Genomic DNA, 27946 nt, shown 5'->3' on the forward strand with positions numbered 1-27946 from the left:
CGTTGTGTGTTTGAGCCACTACAGTGTGCTGTGTGACCTCTATATTCCGGCTCAGGACTTGAGGATGATCTAAGATTAAATGAAAGAACGGTCTGTCCATTCATGTGAGACTGCCTCTGACTTCATCACCTTATTAAAAAACAGCCCAAACTGCCTGTACTTTATGAATATTTTAATATATATTTATGTTCTATTGACATAGATAACGTCCTCTATCCAACTGTCCTTTGATCTAAGTTCAATGAGGGGAAAAGAGAAGGTAGACAGGCATGGAATTATGTTTGGAAGGAACTATTTCACAGTCATGAGTGCTAGGTTTCCTTCATGATGAGATGCGATGCGGCCCTGGCTCAAACGAAACATGCTCCATGGGTGCCTAGTACCCTGCACTTTTTGAATAATGCAACTGTACATCAAAGCATACGCCGGAGAGAAAAAGGGAATATTTCCATGTAAACTCAGCAAAAAAAGAAACGTCCTCTCACTGTCAACTGTGTTTGTTTTCAGCAAACTTAACATGTGTAAATATTTGTATGAACATAACAAGATTCAACAACTGAGACATAAACTGAACAAGTTCCAATGAACAAGTTCCACAGACATGTGACTAACAGAAATTGAATAAATTGTCCCTGAACAAAGGGGGGGTCAAAATCAAAAGTAACAGTCAGTATCTGGTGTGGCCACCAGCTGCATTAAGTACTGCAGTGCATCTCCTCCTCATGGACTGCACCAGATTTACCAGTTCTTGCTGTGAGATGTTACCCTACTCTTCCACCAAGGCACCTGCAAGTTCCCGGACATTTCTGGGGGGAATGGCCCTAGCCCTCACCCTCCGATCCAACAGGTCCCAGACGTACTCAATGGGATTGAGATCCGGGCTCTTAGCTGGTCATGGCAGAATACTGACATTCCAGTCTTGCAGGCAATGACGCACAGAACGAGCAGTATGGCTGGTGGCATTGTCATGCTGGCGGGTCATGTCAGGATGAGCCTGCAGGAAGGTTACCACATGAGGGAGGAGGATGTCTTCCCTGTAACGCACAGCATTGATATTGCCTGCAATGACAACAAGCTCAGTCCGATGATGCTATGACACACCGCCCCAGACCATGACGGACCCTCCACCTCGATCCCGCTCCAGAATACAGGCCTCGGTGTAACACTCATTCCTTCGACAATAAACGCAAATCCGACCATCACCCCTGGTGAGTCAAAACCACAACTCGTCAGTAAAGAGCACTTTTGCCAGTCCTGTCTGGTCCAGCGATGGTGGGTTTGTGCCCATAGGTGACGTTGTTGCCGGGGATGTCTGGTGAGGACCTGCCTTACAACAGGCCTACAAGCTCTCAGTCCAGCCTCTCTCAGCCTATTGCGGACAGTCTGAGCACTGATGGAGGGATTGTGCGTTCCTGGTGTAACTCGGGCAGTTGTTGTTGCCATCCTGTACCTGTCCCGCAGGTGTGATGTTCAGATGTACCGATCCTGTGCAGGTGTTGTTACATGTGGTCTGCCATTGTGAGGATCAGCTGTCCGTCCTGTCTCCCTGTAGGGCTGTTTTAGGCATCTCACAGTACGGACATTGCAATTTATTGCCCTGGCCACATCTGCAGTCCTCATGCCTCCTTGCAGTGTGCCTAAGGCACGTTCATACAGATGAGCAGGGACCCTGGGCATCTTTCTTTTGGTGTTTTGCAGAGTCAGTAGAAAGGCATCTTTAGTGTCCTAAGTTTTCATAACTGTGACCTTAATTGCCTACCGTCTGTAAGCTGTTATTGTCTTAACGACCGTTCCACAGGTGCATGTTCAATAATTGTTTATGGTTCATTGAACAAGCACGGGAAACAGTGTTAAAACCCTTTACAATGAAGATCTGTGAAGTTCTTTGGATTTTTACGAATTATCTTTGAAAGACAGGGTCCTGACAAAGGGACGTTTCTTTTTTTGCCGAGTTTATATATTATGTATAGTATGAAATGAAGTGCTGTGCAAATGTAAGGGGAAAGGGGTGGGTGAGGGGGTGGGTGAGGGATAGGGGGAATGGGGCATAAGGAATGGTTGGTTACAGTGGCAAGCATCATGTTTACAAATATTAATCAAAGACGATTCTTCTTTTGTCTCTTGTATTCCACCTTGTCAGATTGTTGAAATGATTTCACTAGTGTTGCGTCTTGCGTGCCAAATTGTCTATGTTGACTGGTAGCACGTTTTAAAAGTAATGGAGGACAGAATACAGAGAAGATCATGACAAGACTTTTATGACATTTTGAGTCTCTTTGTTTTCCTTTGTTGTCACCATTGATCCGACACGTATCGATCGTCATGTCAAACCTGAATAGGACTATACATGAATTGTAAATGGAATATGGTTTTATTCATGTGTTTCCTGTATATTTTAGTGTTGTATTAATATTTGATTTTCCTCTTGTGTTTCAGCACGTACGTTGGCACTGTGGAATCTGACCCTCACGCCCAGCAATGTCACTGCCGGTGAGTACAGTAGAAATGTTCATGTGGTCCCAAAGTGTAAGTGTGTCTTGCCTGGTATCAGTTTGTGTCACTTTTTGATGCTTCTGCAAAATATATGATTCAGGGTATGTAACACAAAAGAGCTGCATTCATTTTGATACAGAGAAAACATGTGTCTAGGGCTAGTTTTGTTACTCAACTGACAAAGGGCTGCACTCACAGCAACATCTTAGACATTAATCAACATCAGGGTCTGAAGGTATGTGTTAAAAAGTATTGGTAATGCCAGGCCATGCCATGTGTGTTAGTTTTGTTTGAATTTAAGGACCTTTTCATTTCCATTTTTGATCAGAATCCATTTTGTTACATTTTTCATTCAATTTTTGTAAAGAGAATAACAACAAATAAATGGATTAACACATTCCAACTTGAATCAAACTCTGGACATTGGATTTGTATGAGGCAGAACTATACAAACCAAATAAATCCAATTTTATTTGTCACTTTCACATATTTAGCAGATGTTATTGCGGGTGTAGCGAAATGCTTGTTTTCAAACTTCCACCACTCTCCATTGTAGCTAAATTATTAGGATGGAAATTGCATTGGGACAATTATATTAGACGATTTAGCCACTACTCTTTATTTTACGGTCCTATTTTTTCCTATATTCGGTTTACGGTTTAAAGTAAATGTCACATCCCGCTGTGCTCTTCCAAAACAGAAAGATACATTTGACCCCCCTCCATGAAATGAAGGGGAGGATTTTCTATAAGCCAATCACTAGGGCTTTTCTTTGGCAGCCCATGATGCATTGCTGCCTGTAGTTGTAAAAGCTGTGCAGGACAAATTAGAGTCCCCTTTGTTTGATTAATAAGTAACACATTTTTCTACCAAACCAGAGTAATGTTATCAGCCGTATGAGGGCTGCCTGCTTGCCTCCTCCAATCTGACGTGCTCTAATTAGTTTTAAACTGCCTGCAGCTCCACAACTTTGCGTTTTATCTCCATTTTAGTTTATCAGAATCGTGTTTGGGGTTGTGCTGGGTTTTCAAATCCCTCCAGCGTCTCTACCTCTCTCATTTACATAGTGAGGCTTGGATGTCTTCACTGAAGTTTTAAATCTTTGGGGAGAAAAAAAACATCGGAAAGTCTTCTCTCCTTACGACTCATCGAATCACTAGCATATGTAGTCCGACAACGCTAAATGTACCAAGACAGACACCTCCTATTTTGCTTATGTGTTCTCTTCTCTTACTCCATATATTTATCCGTCCATAACCCTTTACGGAAAAACCACATAATTTCATGTGAAATTTCACATGTGAATTCATGGTTTTGTAACACTTTAAATGTGATGATATGTGGATTTTCACGTGATCACATATCCTTTCACCTGTGAAACCATGTAGTTTTGGAACACGTCACGTGATGATATTTTAAATTAAGTTTCACATTTGACACATTTTCACATTTGAAAATCGAATTTGTACTTTCATGTGAACAACTTTCACGTGAAAACTGAATTCTCACATGTTAAAATCAAATGTGCAGTTCCACATGTAAGAAAAATTCACATGTGAAAATCTAACTCTCACATGTTTAATTGCATTTTCACACGTGAAAAACGTTCACGTGAAAATAGAATTTGGAGTTTTCCATTTTAAAAGCATTTATTGTTACATTTATTTCACATGAGATCATGTTTTCACATGTGAAGTTTTGTGTTATCACAGGTTGCTTTTACATGTTGTCACGTTATCACATCTTCACAGAAATTCATTTGGTTTTTCCGTAAGGGTACTGACATCTATCTAGCCCAGATATGGCTTGCCTCAATTACTATTTCAACATGGTGTTATAGCTAAACAGAGCCTATCCACCCGAGCAATCTGCCTACCTCTTCTTCACAGTCTGCTGCTCTCTACGTTTCTCTCTGTCATTCACTCTCTCTCATTCAGTTGTTGTCACTCTCTCAACCTCGCTCCCTCTACCATTCCCTCTTTCATTCACTCATTCTCTCCCCCTCTCCTCCCACTCTCCCAGCTCACCTGACTAACAGACACAGCCGCCTCGCTGGTAGTGCAGCAGCTGTCACTAAAGGTTACCTGCCCAGCTGTATCCCTAGTGTGGTGGTTGCTGTTGTTGCTGTTTTGTTGTTGGTATGGTCATCATGGAAGGCCGCAGTGAGGTGTTAATCCCCTTATCCCCAGGTTCAGGTTTGCCGCTACCTGTATGCATGTTTTCCACTAGCGTGTTGTTGCTAGCACGTTAACACAGATGTTGTTGCCAGTACGTTAGTGACCCACGGTGGATTACGGGTCCATAGCAGGCCACGCAGATTGTGACTCATCTTTGCTTATTTTCCATTAATTGGAAATATGATTTTATCATGCTTTCATCTTTATGCACATATATTGCTATCATCTGTTGTGCTCAGGCATTGCAGTAATGAACAAACATGACAGGGGAAAACTGCAACCTAACCCTAGATGTAAATCGCTCTGATAAGAGTGTATGCTAAATTACTAAAATGGAAATGGAAAACACCGTAAAGAGAGACAGAGACCTGAGATGCAAGCATGGTTATTGCTGAGATAATCTATATGCAGTGAAAGCTAACCCAGTCGCCTCCCACTATGCATCCAATGTTCCGGGTTAACACGTAATGTCTGTGCATAATAGAATGTCAGTTTGTCATAGAGAAACTGCCTGCGTCACTGCCTTGTTGGCCACATACCCCATACACAAAATAGTGGCTAGCAAGATGGAGATCACAAAGGTTATTTTTAATGTGTGCATTTCACAAGTAGCTAGTTTGCATCAACCACCATCATTTAAACAACTGCAAAGGTTTTGCTTGTACATTCTGGATTGAAATCGTAATGTTCTGGCATGTCTGCCTCACGATTGGTTGGGAGATTTGTCTGTCTGAAGGGGAAACACCCCGGAAACAATCATTTCCCCCCCTTATCGAACTACCAAAAGAGTCCGTCATGAATTGCAGACCCTAGTCACTGCTGTTGACAAGGGTTGAGTTTACAAGAATATTAATCTAATTACCTTTGGGATTCTTGTAAAACAGCCTCTGTACTTAGTAGTGTGGATAATCAATAGGAGACCGGTTCACGGCTTGTGACGTTCGTGGTGACTTCTGTGATGCGATGTATCTAAAAGGTCACTAATGTTTCCTGCCGTGTCAAAACGACCAAGAGCTTCGACAGCTCCTTTAATAGATCTTACTCACACACACACACACAATTCCTTCCCAATTACAAGGTAAAAATACCATCCACCCAAGGCATAGCAGATTAACACAAGGCATTAACACAATCTGTTAGCATACGTCTGCCACACAAAGATGTGAGGAAACGGAGAGCACCAAGGTTTTGGACAATGACACACTTTATAGAGTGAATGCAATGTCTACATCCCCACCCTCTTCAAGCCCTGATGCAAATCAACTAGAAAAGCTCTGTTTCAGACGTGAATGAAAACCTACATTTTTCTCTGTCTACACAGGTCCAGTTACACCTCAATGCACTATAATCTCTTTAGCAGACATTTCAATTCCATTCAGCTGGGGTTACACATAGAGTTCTGTAGGAGATGGAACTGATTGCTTTTTCAAGTCATGTTTAACATTATTCAATATCTATTTGACTTGATTTATTAGGATCCTCATTAGCCGACGCCAATGGTGACAGCTAGTCTTACTGGGGTCCGACACATAACAAAAAAAAAACTTTACAGACAAAAGACTTTACAATTTACATACAGTACCAGTCAAAAGTTTGGACACACCTACTCATTCCTGGGTTTCCTTTATTTGTACTATTTTCTACATTGTAGAATAATAGTGAATATATAAAAACTATGAAATAACACACATGGAATCATGTAGTACCCAAAAAAGTATATTTTATATTTCAGATTCTTCAACGTAGCCACCCTTACCCTTGATGACAACTTTGCACACTCTTGGCATTCTCTCAACCAGCTTCACCTGGAATGCTTTTTCAACAGTCTTGAAGGAGTTCCCACATATGCTGAGCACTTGTTGGCTGCTTTTCCTTCACTCTGCGGTCCAACTCATCCCAAACAATATCAATTGGGTTGAGGTCGGGTGATTGTGGAGGCCAGGTCATCTGACGGAACACTCCATCACTCTCCTTCTTGGTCAAGTAGCCCTTACACAGCTTGGAGGTGTGTTGGTTCATTGTCCCATTGAAAAACAAATGATAGTCCCACTAAGCACAAACCAGATGGGATGGCGTATCGCTGCAGAATGCTGTGGTAGCCATGCTGGTTAAGTGTTCCTTGAATTCTAAATAAATCACTGACTGTGTCAACAGCAAAGCACCCCCACACTATCACACATCGTTCACGGTGGGAAGCAAACATGTGGAGATAATCCTTTCACCTACTTTGAGTCCCACAAAGACACAATGGTTGGAACCAAAAATCTCAAATTTGGACTCATCTGACCAAAGAACAGATTTCCACCAGTCTAATGTCCATTGCTTGTGATTCTTGCCACAATCATGTCTCTTCTTATTATTGGTGTCCTTTAGTAGTGGTTACTTTTCAGCAATTTGACCATAAAGGCCTGATTCACGCAGTCTCAGCTGAACGGTTGATGTAGAGATGTGTCTGTTACTTGAACTCTGGGAAGCATTTATTTGGGCTGCAATTTCTGAAGCTGGTAACTCTAATGAACTTATCCTCTGCAGCAGAGGTAACTCTGGTTCTTCCTTTCCTGTGGCGGTGCACATGAGAGCCAGTTTCATCATAGCACTTGATGGTTTTTGTGACTGCAATGAAGAAATGTTCAAAGTTCTTGAAATGTTCTGCATTGACTGACCTTCATGTCATATTGTAACGATCGTCGTCTGAAGGTGAGGAATCATCGGACCAAAGCGCAGCGTGGTAAGTGTTCATGTTAATTTATTAAAACAGAACACTAAACAAAATAACAAAGAGAATGAAACGAAACGAAACAAAACAGTCCTGTCTGGTACAGACACAAAGACAGAAAATAACTACCCACAAAACACAGGTGGGAAAAGGCTACCTAAGTAAGGTTCTCAATCAGAGACAACGATAGACAGCTGCCTCTGATTGAGAACCACACCCGGCCAAACACACAGAAATAGAAAACATAGAACACAAAACATAGAATGCCCACCCCAACTCACGCCCGGACCAAACCAAAATAGAGACATAAAAAGGAACTAAGGTCAGGGCGTGACACATATAGTAATGATGGAATGTCATTTCTCTTTGCTTATTTGAGCTCTTCTTGCCATATATGGATTTGATCTTTTTCAAATAGGGATATCTTCTGTATACCACCCTTACCTTGTCACAACACAACTGATTTGCTCAAATGCATTAAGAAGGAAAAAAATTCCACAAATGTACTTTTAACAAGGCATACCTGCTATTTTAAATGTATTCCAGGTGACTACCTCATGAAGCTGGTTGAGAGAATGCCAAGAGTGTGCAAAGCTGTCATCAAGGGTAAGGGTGGCTACGTTGAAGAATCTCAAATATAAAATATACTTTTTTGGGTACTACATGATTCCATGTGTGTTATTTCATAGTTTTTATATATTCACTATTATTCTACAATGTAGAAAATAGTACAAATAAAGACAAACCTTGGAATGAGTAGGTGTGTCCAAACTTTTGACTGGTACTGTACATTTAAAAACATTAACATGTAGTGTGTGTGTGTGTGTGTGTGTGTGTGTGTGTGTGTGTGTGTGTGTGTGTGTGTGTGTGTGTGTGTGTGTGTGTGTGTGTGTGTGTGTGTGTGCATGCGTGTGCGCATCAATCAGTTGCAGTTGAAGTCAGAAGTTTACATACACCTTAGCCAAATACATTTAAACTCAGTTTAAACAATTCCTGACATTTAATCCTAGTAAAAATTCCCGGTCTTAGGTCAGTTAGGATCACCACTTTATTTTAAGAATGTGAAATGTCAGAATAATATTAGAGAGAATGATTTATTTCAGCTTTTATTTCTTTCATCACATTCACAGTGGCTCAGAAGTTGACATACACTCAATTAGTATTTGGTAGCATTGCCTTTAAATTGTTTAACTTACGTAAAACGTAAGGTTGCCTTCCACAAGCTTCCCACAATAAGTTGGGTGAATTTTGGCCCATTCCTCCTGACAGAGCTGGTGTAACTGAGTCAGGTTTGTAGGCCTCCTTGCTCGCACACGCTTTTTCAGTTCTGCCCACAAATGTTCTATAGGATTGAGGTTAGGTCTTTGTGATGGCCACTCCAATACTTTTACTTTGTTGTCCTTAAGCCATTTTGCCACAACTTTGGAAGTATGCTTGGGGTCATTGTCCATTTGGAAGACCCACTTGCGACCAAGCTTTAACTTCCTGACTGATGTCTTGAGATGTTACTTCAATATATCCACATCATTTTCCTTTCTCATGAAGCCATCTATTTTGTGAAGTGCACCAGTCCCTCCTGCAGCAAATCACCCCACAACATGATGCTGCCACCCCCATGCTTCACGGTTGGTATGGTATTCTTCGGCTTGCAAGCATCAACGATGGTCATTATGGCCAAACAGTTCTATTTTTGTTTCATCAGACCAGAGGACATTTCTCCAAAAAGTATGATCGTTGTCCCCATGTGCAGTTGCAAACCATAGTCTGGCTTTTCTATGGCGGTTTTGGAGCAGCGGCTTCTTTCTTGCTCAGCAGCCTTTCAGGTTATGTTGATATAGGACTCGTTTTACTGTGGCTATAGGTACTTTTGTACCTGTTTCCTCCAGCATCTTCACAGGGTCCTTTGCTGTTGTTCTGGGATTGATTTGCATTTCTCGCACAAGTGTACGTTCATTTCTAGGAGACAGAACGCATCTCCTTCCTGAGCGGTACGACGGCTGAGCGGTCCCATGGTGTTTATACTTGCGTACTATTGTTTGTACAGATGAATGTGGTACGTTCAGGCGTTTGGAATTTTCTCCCAAGGATGAACCAGACTTGTGGAGGTCTACAAAATTTTTTGCTGAGGACTTGGCTGATTTCTTTTGATTTTCCCATGATGTCAAACAAAGAGGCACTGAGTTTGAAGGTAGGCCTTGCAATACATCAACATGTACACCTCCAGTTTACTCAAACGATGTCAATTAGCCTATCAGAAGCTTCTAAAGCCATGACATAATTTTCTGGAATTTTCCAAGCTGTTTAAAGGCACAGTTAACTTAGTGTATGTAACTTCTGACCCACTGGAATTGTGATACAGTGAATTATAAGTGAAATAATCTGTCTGTAAACAATTGTTGGAAAAATTACTTGTGTCATGCACAAAGTAGATGTCCTAACTGACTTGCCAAAACTATAGTTTGTTAACAAGACATTTGTGGAGTGGTTGAAAAACTAGTTTTAAATACTCCAACCTAAGTGTATGTAAACTTCCGACTTCATCTGTACACATATATGTCAGTACATACACACAACAAGTAGGTCACTTGGGGGAGAGCCGTTGTGTCGTGAAGTGTTGCTTTATTTGTTTTTGGAAACCAGGTTTGCTGTTCACTAGTGCTATATACGATGGAAGGCTGAACTCATGGCTCTGTATAATACTGTACATTTCCTTTCATTTGTTCTGGATCTGGACCACTCTATTCTGGGCCAGCTGCAGCTTAACTAGGTCTTTCTTTATAGCACTTAACCATATGACTGGGCAATAATCAACATAAGATAAAACTAGAGCCTGTAGGACTTTATGCTTTATGGAGTGTGGTGTCAAAAAAAGACTTCACTCTCCCCATCTTTAAAACCATCGAATCTATATGTTTTGACCATGACAGTTTACAGTCTAAGATAACACCAAGTGCCACACCTGTCATTACCAGATGCAGCTGAGGTCAAGAACTTAGGGAATGATTTGTACCAAAATATAATGCTCTTAGTTTTAGAGAGGTTCAGGGCCAGTTTATTACTGGCCACCCATTCCAAAACAGACTGCAGCTCTTTGTTAAGGATTTCAGTGACTTCATTAGCTGTGGTTCCTGGTGCGTATATGGTTGAATCATCAGCATACATGGACTCACATTCTTTGTTTAATGCTAGTGGCAGGTCATTGGTAAAAATAGAAAAGAATAGAGGACCTAGAGAGCTGCCCTGTGTTACACCACACTTGACATGTTTGACATTAGAGAAGCTTCCATTAAAGAAAACCCTCTGAGTTCCATTAGATAGATTTTTCTGACAATGGCAGAGGTTGAAAAGCCATAACACATATGTTTTTTGTTTGCAGAGAAATAGCATTGTATTTGGTCAAACTCCATTTTCTGCAACAGTTTGCTAAGAGCTGGCAGCAAGCTGACAGGCCGCTTTACCACTCTTGCGTAGCGGAATGACTTTGGCTTCCCTCCAGGCCTGAGGACAATACTTTCCTCTAGGCTCAGATTCAAGATATGACAGATAGGAAAGGCTATAGAGTCAGCTACCATCCTCGATGCCAGGAGGTTTGTCCTTATTGATCGTTAACAATCATTTTTCCACCTCTCCCACACTAACTTTACAAAATTCAAACTTGCAATGCTTTTCTTTCATTATTCGTTTTTTTTATGCATCATTACGATGTCTCATCAGTACAAGGCATTTCCTGCCTAAGTTTGCCCACTTTGCCAATGAAGAAATCATTAAAATATTTGGCAACGTCAAATGGTTTTGTGATGAATAAGCCACCTGATTCGATTAAATATTTAATTTCATTAAAAAAAAAATTCATCATTTTTATATCATTGATCTTGGCATAAGTCACATAATTTCTCAATTTGCAGTAAGTCAGATGTGCAGCCAGACTTATTAGCCACTCATTTTGCCCCATCACGGCTCCTAAGTCACTATATCTCAGTGCTAGAGGCGTCACTACAGACCCTGGTTCAATTCCAGGCTGTATCACAACCGCCCGTGATTAGGAGTCCCATAGGGCGGCGCATAATTGGCCCAGCGTCATCTGGGTTAGGGTCTGGCCGATGTTGGCCGTCATTGTAGATAATAATTTGTTCTTAACTGACTTGTCTAGTTAAATAAAGGTTAAATAATACAAGTAAAATTAAAAAATCTCTTTCAACCATACAGTTCCTCATCAGTCCATGCAGCCGTAACAGTTCTAACAGTCAGTTTCTTAACCTCTCTGGGACAGTGGGACGCTTGCGTCCCACTTGGGGAGCACCCCCCACCCACCCCCCACTGATTAGCATCGCTAGCATAGCGTCACAATTAAATAGTAGCATCTAAATATCATTAAATCACAAGTCCAAGACACCAAATGAAAGATACAGATCTTGTGAATAAAGCCACCATTTCAGATTTTTAAAATGTTTTACAGGGAAGACAAAATATGTAAATCTATTAGCTAACCACGTTAGCAAAAGACACCATTTTTCTTTGTCCACCATTTTTTCTCTCCACCAGTAGCTATCACCAATTCGGCCAAATAAAGATATTGATAGCCACTAACCAAGAAAAAACCTCATCAGATGACAGTCTGATAACATATTTATTGTATAGGATAGGTTTTGTTAGAAAAATGTGCATATTTCAGGTATAAATCATAGTTTACAATTGCACCCACCATCACAACTCGACTAGAATAAATACACAGAGCAACGTGTATTACCTAATTACTAATCATAAAACATTTCTTAAAAATACACAGCTCACAGCAATGGAAAGACACAGATCTTGTGAATTCAGACAATATTTCAGATGTTCTAAGTGTTTTACAGCGAAAACACAATAAATCGTTATATTAGCATACCACATGTGCAAACGTTACCAGAGCATCGATTCAAGCCAAAGAGAGCGATAACGTAATCATCGCCAAAATATATTAATTTTTTCACTAACCTTCTCAGAATTCTTCCGATGACACTCCTGTAACATCATATTACAACATACATATAGAGTTTGTTCGAAAATGTGCATATTTAGCCACAAACAACCGTGGTTATACAATGACAATACTAGCAAAACTAGCCTGAAAATGTCGGACGCCATCTTTCACAGTGATCTTGTCTCATGGATAACTATTCATAAACTTGACTAAAAAAATATAAGTTGGACAGCTATCGAAAGACAAATTAGTTCTTAATGCAATCGCTGAATTACATTTCTAAAATTATCCTTACTGTGCAATACAGGGTTCGCCAAGCGAAGCTATACCAAACAAAATGGCGGAATATGCGTTTAAAATTTTTCGACAGAACAACGATTTATCATCTTAAATATTTCTTACTATGAGGTGATCTTCCATCAGAATCTTGGGCAATGTATCCTTTCTTGGGTCTAATCTTCTTTTGGTCGAAAGATGTCCTCTTGTCCGTCGAAATGCCCACTAACGTTCGACCGGTACTGGAAACGTGCCCAAAGCTTCAAAGTGCATCACCAAGAATTGCCTCAAAATCGCACTAAACGGATATAAATTGCTATAAAACGGTTTAAATTAACTACCTTATGATGTCTTTAACACCTATAACGAGTAAAAACATGACCGGCGATATATAAGTGGCTAAACCAAAGCTTGGAAAGAGATCCAGTCCAACGTCCTTCGTGCGTCAGGCGCAGCAGGAAAAGAAATCCACTTCCGCCTTGTGCTGTTTTATACAGGCCCTGATTGCGCAATCGACTCCATTCAAATTGTCACCACTTACTGACATCTAGAGGAAGGCGTGGGCAGTGTTTGTATCCTCATAGGATTTACAGGGACTTTAAAACTGACCTGGGACCAGAGGCCAACATTTCTGAAATCTCACTCCCTATCAGGAAAAGTGCTGTAGAATGAGTTCTGTTCCACTCAGAGACATAATTCAAACGGCTATAGAAACTAGAGAGTGTTTTCTATCCAATAATAACAATAATATGCATATTGTACGAGCAAGAATTGAGTACTAGGCAGTTTAATCTGTAGAGCAAATTATGCTAATGCGAAACAGCACCCCCTATATCCCCAAGAAGTTAACAGGTTGCATGTTTATCAATAATTGGAAGAAGCAATTCCATAAATTCATCAAATGCAGCATCTGGGTGCTCTTTATGATTCACATCAGACCAACAAACATTTTTAACATGATCTACATAAATCACTGCAAAATCGTTTGTATGATCTCTTATACATTATTTTATGCCCAGCTTTTGGAACTTTGGCTTTCCTGGATGTAGCCACTATATTGTGATCACTGTATCCAATGGGTACGGATAAAGCTTTAGAACAAAGTTCTACAGTATAAGTACAAATGTGATCAATGATCTTGTTCCTGTAGTGTTTGTAAACACCTTGGTAGTTTGATTAATAACCTGAACCAGATTACAGGCACTGGTTACAATGAGAAGCTTCCTCTTGAGCGGACAGCTTGATGAAAACGAGTCAATATTCAGGTCCCCAAGAATGTAGACCTCTCTGTTTACATCACACTTCATTCTGTTTGTCTCCAATCCCATGGTGGTGACACAACATGGATCTTTTACTAATATGTTAATATACATGTTCAATGATTTTTAAGGAAACAATTTTAGGTAAATAGAAAATTCATACAATGGGTTTTTCACCTGAGTGCAAACAGATTGTTGCTCAGACACAGTACAGTATATCATTAAATGTAATAGGTTATTGTAATATGTTTGTAATCATAACTGAAGCCATCATTTTTCCACAGGCAATAACAAGCCCTATCTTGACTGCCATCGCATTGTATTACAATGCCACGTTTACAGAGATGGGAAAAATCAACAAGGAAATTGGCTTCCCACTTTATATGAGGTGGCACTATAACCATGTATTTAAATGGTACTTACATAGTCAGATACAGTGTAGCTGTATTGTGAGTATACATTACAGCATTGCAACTGTAATCCTAGTTTGCACTTTGCACATTTCAAGTATTTGTAAACAAACTTTCAATCAACATTATTCATGTAATTGTTGGCATTTATAGATTGAGGGGTGGTCTAAAACAAAGCAGTGACTTCCTACTGTTGAATACCACTTCATATAAGAGGGATGGAAATGTAAAATGTAATGGGTTAACATGGCACAACTTTCCAAAATGTACAATGTTCAAACATTAGAAATATTACGGGTTATTATAATTGAATACAGCTGAACACGCCCTGAGGCTGTAGCTCAGTTGATGACTGGTGCCATGGTTACGACGTCTGTGACCATGTGTGTGTGTGGTCGACCCTGCTGCTGCCAGTTCCAGTTACCTGTAAGCACTGCTAGGCAGGTCACAGTGGTCATGTCCTGTTCTTTAGTTACCATCCACTTTCTGTTAGACAGCTGTGACACTGCGCTCTTTAACCTCTGTCCGTCCACAATCACAGACACAAGTCCACTGGTTGTAACGCTGGCTTTTTTTCTCTCGTCCTCTCTCTTTCTTTCCTTTTGTGATCCCCTTCTCTGTGTCTGTCTCGCTATCTCCCTCCGTCCTTTCTCTGTCACTCAGGCCTGTTCTGTAACATGTCCATCGATCCCATCGGTACCTGCTGGCCCAAGAGCACTGCAGGGGAGTGGGTGTCACGGCCATGTCCAGAGATGTTCTATGGTGTCAAATACAACACCACCAGTGAGTAGAGCCCCATTGACAATGCATATTTGTACATGTCTGTCCAATATCCATAGTTGTTTATCGATTTTCAGGGTTTAGCTATTGTTTATTTATACAGGCCTGTCATAAGACGCATACAGTACACAAACACACACACACACACGTATGCATGCAGATGCAAACATCCGAGTAAATCTTTGTACATCTGTGCATGTTAGAGTGTGTCGCGACGTGACTATCATTCATGTGATGACAGGGTATTGATCGAATAATTACCAATGTTTAATTATCACGTGATTAAATTAATCATGCAACAATTCACTCATTAGTAACTTGGGGCACCTTAGGAAAAGTTTGTTTAATGAGTCACCGCTTCCCGAATTAACTCAAGAATATATCAGAATATCTCAATATCATAACAGTCAATAATCAATAATTTCCTCAAATCAGTCTCATTCTGAACGTTTTTGACCTCGTAAATCTGCACGAACCCTAGCCTAAATGATGAATCAGCGATACACAAATTGGCTTAATTATTTATTTACTTACTAACTAAATAATCACACAGAATTACATAAACACACACACAGAATAGATTATCGATTTCTAACATAATGCAATGAAAAGTCCCTAGTGGACTAACCTGATATGACCATTTGGTTACACAATGGGAAGGGAGGGGCAAGATAAGGAGAGCGGGAGAGACAATGGGCTGGTACATACATGTGAAAGCTATGCTCATGAGAATTAATACTTTGCACATGAACCACCGCTCATTCGAAAATAATTGCAATGTATATATTTACGCTTGTATGTCTTTGTCGTTTCTCTGTTGAAATCACCCGGTCCGTCTATGCCTTTGGGGAGTAGTTCAACAGAAGTCTCTGGTTTGTCCACCAGAGGCCAACTGTCCTTTGTAGATGTAGTTTTCTTTGTCTCTGAGTGTTTGCTAGAATGGATCCTCCAGATGTTGCACAAACAGTGGTCTTTGGTCGAGTTTACTAAAACAGCTGCAGACTGCATGTTCCGGTATAGTCTTTATCTTCTTCACTCGTGAGTTTCAGAGTGTCTTACCACTTTCTCGTCTTGTAGTTTTTAAACCATTTGTCAGCCATGTAGCCACCGCTCAACGCTCTCGTCTGTAGAGATTTAAATTACAAACATTTCAACGTCTGGATGATCCTCACGTTCTCTGCTCTAATATGTTAATTCTTCAACAAGTCATTTCAAGCTCTCGCCTTTGAGGGTGGTTCTATCAAGTTGCCGCAATGTCTGTGCTCACATGGGCGTGGTTACTGACTTGGAACAAGTTTATATGAAAAACAATTATCTAATTTAGAAGGCTAAAATCACATTGCTGTCTTTTCACAAATAGTTTCATATTTAATCATATAAGTTTTACAACATTTAGAATCTGGGAAAATTGTTTATGGCTCTATCACTTCCTAAGTGTCAAAGACAATGAAACAAAACATTTATAAAAGCATAAACAAAAGATATACATAATATAGTTATCACACCTTAATCATATAATGGGACTATATTCCATATACGTCCATGGTCTTGGTAAAATGACCCTATCATGGCATTGTCTAATGTCATATCTAAGGCGTTCCTACTTGGTGGTGTGTTGCTTAGGGCACTATCCTAAGTTGAGAACTACATGAGTCTACAGCTGTAAGGCACCTAGCTTCAGACAGTCTACAGGGATGACCTATAGACCTCTGGGGAGAAACTGGTGAGTACTGTAGCTGTAGAGTCAAAAGCCTCAGGGTAAATGTTCAACTTTACTAAGGCTGGTATTTGGCTCGAACCCTTAAGTGATCCTAGCATAAATCCTTATTAAATGTTCTGTTGTACGTGTGTTTATGCGTACACAAGCACACATGCCCAGGGAAAGAAAACCAAGTATTCTGGTAGGCTGCAACCGGTTCAGAATGAGTCTGACATCATCAGATAATTTCCATGTCAATGCCTGGAGGTTAGTAAAAATGTATGTCGACCTCAAGACCTATGTTAAGGGGACCTGTAGTAATTTTACTACACGTGAATGTATCTTACACCATTGTAGTGGCGATAGGTATGAAAGAGTCTATTTCATTGCTATGTTATCCACTAAGGAGCTAACCTCACAACGGAAGTACTCTATAAGCACTGAACCAGTCGTACGTGGTGTGATCATGGTTCATGACTTCAAATAACTGTCCTCCTGAATGGAGGATTCTATTTACAGTGGGAAGAAAAAGTATGTGAACCCTTTAGAATTACCATGTTTTCTGCATAAATTAGTCATAACATTTTATCTGATCTTCATCTAAGTCACAACGATAGGAAAACACAGTCTGCTTAAACTAGTAACACACAAACAATTATAATGTGTCATGTCTTTATTGAACACACCATGTAAAAATTCACAGTGCAGGCTGGAAAAAGTATACTTTTTACTACACTGTGAATGTTTAAATGATGTATTGAATATTGACAAGAAAAATACAACAATGTGTGTGTTATTAGTTTAAGCACACTGAGTTTGTCTATTGTTGTGACTTAGTTGTGATTGTTGTGATTTTATGTAACATTTATGCAGAAATCCAGGTAATTCCAAAGGGTTCACATACTTTTTCTTGCTACTGTATTAGAGGCATGTGTGTTTACCATCAGAAAAGTGTTTTGGAGATTCTCTTCCACGTGTTGCAATCTGAGTGACTACTAACTCCTCTGTCGCTGTCATCAATAGCAATTTGACTTGTTAGGTCTCTAACCTTTTTACTGATTGTGGCTGGACTGACTGTGCTGGCATTGGTACTGGTACTAAAGGGGACCAGTTATCCTACCGATTTATTCTGAAATGTTATCTTACCGGAACATATGATTAGAGCATTTTACTAGTTGCATTGTATTTGAAACTACACATGGCAAGGAATGATTATTGTTGACATTTGTTTTTTGGAGGTGGAAAGTCCACTGGACTTCTTTTACGACCACTGTGGTACACCTCAGTGATATCGTAGATGTTCTCTAAGGTTATCCCCATCGAGGGGCTTGTCTACTCCTCTCAGTTCTCCTGGAGAAGTTTTCTAGAGGTCGACCGATTAAGATTTTTCAACGCCGATACCTATTATTGGAGGACCAAAAAAAGCCGATACCAATTAAATCGGCCGATTTTTATATATATATTTGTAATAAATGACAATTACAACAATAATGAATGAACAATGCACACTTTTATTTTAACTTAATATAGTACATAAATAAATCAATTTGGTCTCAAATAAATAATGAAACATGTTCAATTTGGTTTAAAAAATGCAAAAACACAGTGTTGGAGAAGAAAGTAAAAGTGCAATATGTGCCATGTAAAAAAGCTAACGTTTAAGCTCCTTGCTCAGAACATGAGAACGTATGAAAGCTGGTGGTTCCTTCTAACATGAGTCTTCAATATTCCCAGTAGGTTGTAGTTATTATAGGAATTATAGGACTATTTCTCTCTATACTGTCACGCCCTGACTTTAGTTATATTTGCTTTCTTTATTATTTGGTTAGGGCAGGGTGTGACAAGGGGTGGTTTGTTTAGTTTTTGTATTGTCTAGGGGGTTTTGTCTTGTCTAGGGTTTTGTTATCTATGGGGATTTTGTATTGTCTAGGGGTTGTAGGTTTATGGTGGCCTGAGTGGGTTCCCAATCAGAGACAGCTGTTTATCGTTGTCTCTGATTGGGGAGCCTATTTAGGTTGCCATTTTCCATGTTGGTTTTGTGGGTAGTTGTCCACGTTTAGTTGCCTGTGAGCTACGTTGGCGTCACGGTTTGTTTGTTATTTTGTTAAGTGGTCTTCGTTGACTTAAAAAATGTATTCCAATCGCGCTGCACCTTGGTCCACTCCTTTAACTTCTTCTGGCTGCAAGCCCGAGGCCGGCCACAATATGACAACAGCCACTTCAAGTGCAGGGCGCGAAATTCAAAATATATTTTTTAGAAATATTTAACTTTCACTCATTAACAAGTCCAATACAGCAAATGAAAGGTACACATCTTGTGAATCCAGTCAACATGTCCGATTTTTTAAATGTTTTACAGCGAAAACAGCACGTATATTTATGTTAGCTCACCACCAAATACAAAAAAGGACAGACATTTTTCACAGCACAGGTAGCATGCACAAAGCCAACCTAACTAATCAAGAACCAACCAAACTAACCAACAAACAACTTCATCAGATGACAGTCTTATAACATGTTATTCAATAAATCTATGTTTTGTTCGAAAAATTAGCATATTTCAGGTATAAATCATAGTTTACATTGCAGCTACAATCAGAAATTGCACCGAAAGCAGCCATAATAATTACAGACACCAACGTCAAATACCTAAATACTCATCATAAAACATTTCTGAAAAATACATAGTGTACAGCAAATGAAAGACAGGCATCTTGTGATTCCAGCCAATATTTCCGATTTCTTAAGTGTTTTACAGCGAAAACACAATATAGCGTTATATTAGCTTACCACAATAGCCAGAAACACAAGCCATTCCCCAGTAGCAAAGGTTAGCGATCGTAACAAACCAGCAAAAGATATATAATTTTTGACTAACCTTGATAAGCTTCATCAGATGACAGTCCTATAACATCAGGTTATACATACACTTATGTTTTGTTCGAAAATGTGCATATTTAGAGCTGAAATCAGTGATTATACATTGTGCTAATGTAGCATATTTTTCCCACAACGTCCGGATATTTTTCTGACACTTTTTCTGACACACATATTCTGACCAAATAGCTATTCATAAACATAACTAAAAAATACATGTTGTATAGGAAATGATAGATACACTAGTTCTTAATGCAATCGCCGTGTTAGAATTCAAAAAATAACTTCATTACGACATACAGCTTAGGTATAGCGAGAGAGTACCCAAAAGCTAGGCGCAAACGACTAGCACAACATGTTCGACAGATATATGAAATAGCATCATAAAATGGGTCCTACTTTTGCTGATCTTTCATCAGAATGTTGTACAAGGGGTCCTTTGTCCAGAACAATCGTTGTTTGGATTTAGAACGGCCTTTTTCCCTCTCGATTTAGCAAGCACACTTGCCAAGTGGCGCGAATCTCTCCATGTCAACAAACAGAAGAGAACGGAACACGGCAAAACTCCCGAAAAAAATTCAATAATCTGATTAAACTATATTGAAAAAACATACTTTACGATGATATTGTCACATGTATCAAATAAAATCAAAGCCGGAGATATTAGTCGTCCATAACGGCAGCTTATCAGAAGGCAAATCCAGGTCCCTGCTCGCACTCTCCAGAAAACAGGAAACTGGTGACACGTCATGCCAAGAGCTATTATTCGAGTCCAGATCAAGTTACACACTCCATTTCTTCTCTCACTCCTTGTCGACATCTAGTGGAAGACGTATGAAGTGCATCTAAACTAATAAATAACAAGGACTTTAATAGGCAGCCCCTAGAAGAGGGCATCGATTTCAGATTTTCCACTTCCTGTCAGGAAGTTTGCTGCAAAATGAGTTCTGTTTTACTCACAGATATAATTCAAACGGTTTTAGAAACTAGAGAGTGTTTTCTATCCAATAGTAATAATAATATGCATATTGTACGAGCAAGAATTGAGTACGAGGCCGTTTGAAATGGGCACCTTTTATCCGGCTACTCAATACTGCCCCTGCAGCCCAAACAGGTTAAACGGCCGTGACAATACCATTTGTGTGTCCTATACCTTTGACTATTGGATGTTCTTATAGGCACATTAGTATTGCCAGCCTAATCTCGGGAGTTGATAGGCTTGAAGTCATAAACAGCGCTGTGCATCTCAGCATTGCTAAGAGCTGCTGTTTGAATGAATGCTTAGGAGCCTGCTGCTGCCTACCACCGCTCAGTCAGACTGCTATATCAAATCATATACCTCATTATAATATAATAAACACACAGAAATACAAGCCTTTGGTCATTAATATATCCAGAAACTATCATTTCGAAAACAAAACGAAATACGGAATTTAATTATGTACTATGTTAGGAATAAAATGGCCTTTCAACAGTTCGCAACGAGGAAGGCGGCCCAAACTGCTGCATATACCCTGCCTCTGCTTGCATTGAACGCAAGAGAAGTGACACAAAATCCCTAGTTAATATTGCCTGCTAGCATGAATTTATTTTAACTAATTTCTTTTAACTACATACGCAGGTTTAAAAATGTATACTTGTGTATTGATTTTAAGAAAGGCGTTGATGTTTATGGTTAGTTACATTTGTGCAATGATTGTGCTTTTTTTTTGCGAATGCGCTTTTGTTAAATCATCAAGTTGAAGTAGGCTGTGATTCGATGATAAATGAACAGGCACCACATTGATTATATGCAACGCAGAACAAGCTAGTTAATCTAGTAATATCATCAACCATGTGTAGTTAACTAGTGATTATGTGAAGATTGATCGTTTTTTATTAGATACGTTTCATGCTAGCTAGCAACTTTCCTTGGCTCCTTGCAGCCACAAGGTCCTTTTGATGCTGCACTCGCGTAACAGGTGGTCAGCCTGCCAAGCAGTCTCCTCATGGATTTCAATGTAAACGGCCATAATCGGCATCCAAAAAGGCAGATTACCGATTGTTATGAAAACTTGAAATCAGCCATAATTAATCGGCCATGCCGATTAATCGGTCGACCTCTAAAGTTTACAACTAGATTTGTACCCTGCTCTGGCGGCCTCGTACAGTGTTGCACGTAGTCTCGACCCCCCACCCCACCCAAACCCACCCCCCACCCCACCAGACTCGACGAGGCTCATCATGGGTCTGGGCTAGTATTCCCCTTTGTGTCTCGGGACTCCCCCACCAGCGGTTGGTGTTGGTATCCGAGGCACAAACGAAAAGGTCGGACCCTTTGTACGAGTTGTCAGGAGCACATTGTTATTAGATTGGCTGTAACCTTTCAACCAAATCTCCTGGTGTTTGCGCTTCAAAACACTCAGTGGCTGTCGAGGCCTGTCAGTCGCCACAGCGTTCGCATGTGGCAACCTCTCCAGTACCTGCGAACTGAGACGAGGATATCTGTCTGCAATATCGCACAGCATTTCACCAGTGGGAGTCATTGGGTCAGTTGCGCAATTGACACCGTTAGTGTCACTGTAAGGGGTTTCAATCCCATACAAAGTGGAAAATGTATCATCGGAATCAGAATACACTCTGCACGTCGATGCTTTTATTGCTGAGATGGCCGCAGTGTTTGTGGAAGCTACAGTATTGCACGACTCCAAGGAGGAGGGAAGATGCTCATTCAAAGAGACTGCTGGCCGAAATCACGAGAAGGATGATCAATCAGGTTTGCTGATAGAATGTATCGAGTTATCGTAATATCTCCTTGGATCGGATTCTGCACCAAGAGGTTTCGAAACATCTTTTTCTCAAGAATGCTGTCGACAGATACTACTTGTGGATGACTGCATTGCAGCAAGTGTTAGGAGAAGACAGTGTGGTTAGTGGAGACGGCCCTTTTCTCAAATTTTTCTCGCTTTAGTTCTCCACGTAGTAGAACTTCTAGAGAACATTGGTCTACGTTTTGATTGTCCTTGAACCCTTTGTTACCCTTGTGCTCTGACTCTTTGTGTGGATTGGATGCAGGAACGTAGTGATCAGGTCAATTGTAGCTGTAGTCGTCTCAATGGCAACATATTTACAGTTATTTCGACCGCGGTTGGTATTTGTTTCATGGTAACCTAAATGTCTGGGCTCTATGTTTCAAAAAGCTGTGCTCGCAAGCTCTCTGAGATGTAAGATTGGCAAGGCAACGTGGGCTGTTGGGCCCAAGTAGGTAATGAAGTTGGGATACATGTTCGACAGCAACATTTGTTTGAATGGTAACAGCTCTTCCATTCCTGTTTCAGTGAGTAGGCCAAAGTAAGCTGAACGGAGCCTATGATAGTAAGCTTGTGGGTGTTCATTTTAAGCTTGTTTGACAGTGTTAGCCAGTGAACTGTCGTGTTTGCGAGTCGCAGAACCACTGAATTCTATTCTATTTTCAAAGCTGTGGCAAGTTTAGCGTAGTCGTTTTGCACGTGTTGCTATTGTAGACCAATTAACCTTGTTTTTTGGAAGCCACCCAAGGCGTCCTCTATGTCTGCTAGGAATATCTCCGTATTGTTTGGCTTTCCAGAAATGGGGTCAAAGGTGTTGAAGTTTTTGACGAGTTTGTCAAGGCAGGCGGAGAAGGTTGGCTTCATCCTGTGGGGAAATTGGGGCCGAAAGACCAAGAGGAGAAGCAAAGGTTTGGTTTTGTTGGAGAGGAGGCGCCATATTACTCTGTGCCAAATGGCCAAGAGGAGAAGACTAAAGGACACATGATGGAGGCAAAGTCTGAAATCTTCTTTTGTCTGAACTCCTTTGAGTACCGAGCTCCGGTTCCTTGACTGGATAGTCACGCTGTAGCGCGTGACTGCTCTGGAATTTCTCCAGATGATATCTAAGGGTGGTATTCTGCTGTGTAGCAGAGTCCACTTGGGCGTTTAGAGTACTTATTTTAGACACGTGAGTGTCGCATTTGCTTTGTTCGGCCTCATACTTATCTGTCATGGTTTGCAGGTAGAGGTCTTGAGTACGGAGCAAGAGATTCAGTGATGAGATTTCCTCCGATTGCTTAGAAATCAATATTTCCATCTTCATCACCTGTTCTCTCATCATTCATTTGGTCAGCGACTTCAAAGAGATCTGCCGATTTCTCATCCAACTTTGTCATTGTGTTCAACTGATTGTCTTTGGTCTGCAGCATTATGACTAGAACATTGTTGCTTTGAGTAACGTTCATCAAAACTGCATGTATGTTATCAAGTTGGGTGTTCCTGTTCGTAGAGAGATTTATCTAGTTTAGCGTGGACTTCATCATATTTAGTTTTGGCTACATCGATTTGTTCCTGTAGGAAACGATTTTGTTGAAGAGTTTGTGCTCGTTCGTCATCATAAGCTTTAGCAATTACTTTTAATTGTTCAGTTTTCAAACGCAGCTCCTCGGCTAGCAGAATGTTTTAATTTTCTACTTTTGTTATTAGCTTCCCGGTTCTCTCCACCTGTCCCTTCATATCAACCATTTCTTGCTCGTGCTTCTGCTGAGCACTGCGGAACGGGACCAATGCCAATCTCTGGTGGTGATACATCAGGGCTAAACTGGAGAGAACCTTTACAAGGCCTGCGACCAATGGTTGATTTTGGAGAGCGTTTGTCGCAATTTCTGCTGTTTTTCCTGTAATGGCATTGTTATGGTTAGTATCACTGCTGAGGTCAGTGATCAATCCTTTTATGGGTGAGGGTTCACAAATTAGTAGGGGACTGGGGACCACCCCCTCTGATAGCTTGCACATTCTTAATAGATTTGGGTTTTGAGTCGTTGTGGAGCTGCAGAAAACTATTGTAATCTATTTAAATACTTTACTGAACCATCAATACTGGATCAGTAATGTAGGAGTTGGACGTGAATGAATTTTCAAAAGCTAATTTAATTGATTAATCAATGTTAATGATCAATCATACCTGTATAGGCTATTTGGGAAGGATCCACCCCTTTTTTTCCATTTTTGCCTAAACCAAATCTAACTGCCTGTAGCTCAGGTCCTGAAGCAAGAATATGCATTTTCTTGGTACCATTTGAAAGGAAACACTTTGAAGTTTGTGGAAATGTGAAAGGAATGTAGGAGAATAACACACAATAGAGCTGGTAAAAGATAAAAGATAAACAACTGTTCTTTTGTATTTTTTTGTACTATCATCTTTGAAATGCAAGAGAAAGGCCATAATGTATTATTCCAGCCCAGGTGCAATTTAGATTTTGGTCAGTAGATGGCAGCAGTGTATGTGAAAAGTTTTAGACTGATCCAATGAACCATTTCATTTCTGTTCAAGACTGTCCAAATGTGCCATATTTGTTTATTAATAACTTTTCATGTTCAAAATTGTGCTCTCCTCAAACAATAGCATGGTATTATTTCACTGTAATAGCTACTGCAAATCGAACAATGCAGTTAGATTAACAAGAATTTAGGTTTTCTGCCAATATCAGATATGTCTATGCCCTGGGAAATTTTCTTGTTACTTACAATGTCATGCTAATAGCATTAGCCTACGTTAGCTTAACCGTCCCGTGGATGGGACACCAATCAAATTAACCTGAAAGCGTTGCTGTATCTAGGTTAATGTGGAAAAGTTTAAATTGTCACATTGGTAGAAACACATTTGTTTGGACCTTATCCTAATGATCACCTGTAAGTCTGACAATTTTAACATCCTAGTAAAAATTGAATGAGACAACGATATTCAATCAGTTGAAATTGGTTGGATATCCTAAGTGTAACCATTTGTTTACAAATGTGAGCATGAGGTTGCTGTCACATGAAAAAAAAAAATATATATATATATATATTTATATATATACATATATATATATATATTAGGCGATTCTTTACCACCAGGGGTCACTTATCCCTGAAAGCTGAATTCGGAGTACCTAACCGGCCGGCGCATATGTCTGACCTGGCTGTAACGTCCGGGGTGTAGCGGAGGAAGAAGTCAGGCGCAGCAAGCAGCGAGTTCAGGGTAGCGATACTTTTATTACACCACACCGGTGAAAAATGACGCCAACTCAACCAAATGCCCCAAACAGGGGGAACTAAACAGTTCAGCAAAAAACACCATACACAAACAACCGTGACTTACAGTCGAGTACAAACGTATACTGAAAATAATCCCGCACAACCAGCAGGCGGGCCGGCTGGTAAATAAAGCCCAACCAATTAACCTAACTAAACACAGGTGCAACTAATAAACAGACAAGGGGGAAACAACAGGATCAGTGGCAGCTACTAGGCCGGTGACGACGACCGCCGAGCGCCACCCGAACAGGAGGGGAGCCACCTTCGGTGGGAGTCGTGACACTGGCTCGTAGTATTCAATAATTGAACCTACACACGGACTATGTCAGAGAAAGAACCCCAGAGGCAACCTTCAGATCTTGTTCAAATAGAAACACACCCACCCAACAATTCCTGCCTACAGCTCTAATGGTGTATAACGTAATCTACTTTACAATTTCACATAGGCTGAATGCAACATGAAGGCCTCATTCTATCTTAGATTCCTTGCACGGGGCTCCAATATGTCATGATGTGACTACATGTGATGACATACTATTTATCAAATTTTTTTTTTTTTTTAATTAATACTTGATTAAATTAATCATGTAACAATGAACTCATTAGTAACTTGGGGCACCACGGGAAAAGTTTGTTTAATGAGTCACCATTTCCCAAATTAACTCAATTATATCAGAATATCTCAATATCATAACAGACAATAATCAATCATTTCATCATATCAGTCTCATTCTGAACGTCGTTGACCTCTTAAATACAGTGGGGCAAAAAAGTATTTAGTCAGCCACCAATTGTGCAAGTTCTCCCACTTAAAAAGATGAGAGAGGCCTGTAATTTTCATCATAGGTACACTTCAACTATGACAGACAAAATGAGAAAAAAAAATCCAGAAAATCACATTGTATGATTTTTATTGAATTTATTTGCAAATTATCTTTAAGAGGCTCCTCTGTCCTCCACTCGTTACCTGTATTAATGGCACCTGTTTGAACTTGTTATCAGTATAAAAGACACCTGTCCACAACCTCAAACAGTCACACTCCAAACTCCACTATGGCCAAGACCAAAGAGCTGTCAAAGGACACCAGAAACAAAATTGTAGACCTGCACCAGGCTGGGAAGACTGAATCTGCAATAGGTAAGCAGCTTGGTTTGAAGTAATCAACTGTGGGAGCAATTATTAGGAAATGGAAGACATACAAGACCACTGATAATCTCCCTCGATCTGGGGCTCCACGCAAGATCTCACCCTGTGGGGTCAAAATGATCACAAGAGCGGTGAGCAAAAATCCCAGAACCACACGGGGGGACCTAGTGAATGACCTGCAGAGAGCTGGGACCAAAGTAACAAAGCCTACCATCAGTAACACACTACGCCGCCAGGGACTCAAATCCTGCAGTGCCAGACGTGTCCCCCTGCTTAAGCCAGTACATGTCCAGGCCCGTCTGAAGTTTGCTAGAGAGCATTTGGAGGATCCAGAAGAAGATTGGGAGAATGTCATATGGTCAGATGAAACCAAAATAGAACTTTTTGGTAAAAACTCAACTCGTCGTGTTTGGAGGACAAAGAATGCTGAGTTGCATCCAAAGAACACCATACCTACTGTGAAGCATGGGGGTGGAAACATCATGCTTTGGGGCTGTTTTTCTGCAAAGGGACCAGGACGACTGATCCGTGTAAAGGAAAGAATGAATGGGGCCATGTATCGTGAGATTTTGAGTGAAAACCTCCTTCCATCAGCAAGGGCATTGAAGATGAAACGTGGCTGGGTCTTTCAGCATGACAATGATCCCAAACACACCGCCCGGGCAACGAAGGAGTGGCTTCGTAAAAAGCATTTCAAGGTCCTGGAGTGGCCTAGCCAGTCTCCAGATCTCAACCCCATAGAAAATCTTTGGAGGGAGTTGAAAGTCCGTGTTGCCCAGCAACAGCCCCAAAACATCACTGCTCTAGAGGAGATCTGCATGGAGGAATGGGCCAAAATACTAGCAACAGTGTCTGAAAACCTTGTGAAGACTTACAGAAAACGTTTGACCTCTGTCATTGCCAACAAAGGGTATATAACAAAGTATTGAGATAAACTTTTGTTATTGACCAAATACTTATTTTCCACCATAATTTGCAAATAAATTCATAAAAAATCCTACAATGTGATTTTCTGGATTTTTTTTTCTCATTTTGTCTGTCATAGTTGAAGTGTACCTATGATGAAAATTACAGGCCTCTC

The 27946-nt window shown here is 40.3% G+C and overlaps 1 protein-coding gene across 1 annotated transcript in view; it reads left to right on the forward strand.

Annotated features, from left to right (window-relative positions):
• LOC120043971 (corticotropin-releasing factor receptor 1-like) overlaps nt 1–27946 on the forward strand; it is a 223283-nt gene that overhangs the window by 86272 nt on the left and 109065 nt on the right. Inside the window, exons 3-4 of the mRNA XM_038988567.1 lie at nt 2437–2490; nt 14958–15077. Coding sequence (XP_038844495.1) covers nt 2437–2490; nt 14958–15077 — 174 coding nt within the window. The remainder of the gene's footprint in view (nt 1–2436; nt 2491–14957; nt 15078–27946) is intronic.

Source organism: Salvelinus namaycush, chromosome 3, assembly GCF_016432855.1.
Source record: "Salvelinus namaycush isolate Seneca chromosome 3, SaNama_1.0, whole genome shotgun sequence".
Lineage (NCBI taxonomy): Eukaryota > Metazoa > Chordata > Actinopteri > Salmoniformes > Salmonidae > Salvelinus > Salvelinus namaycush.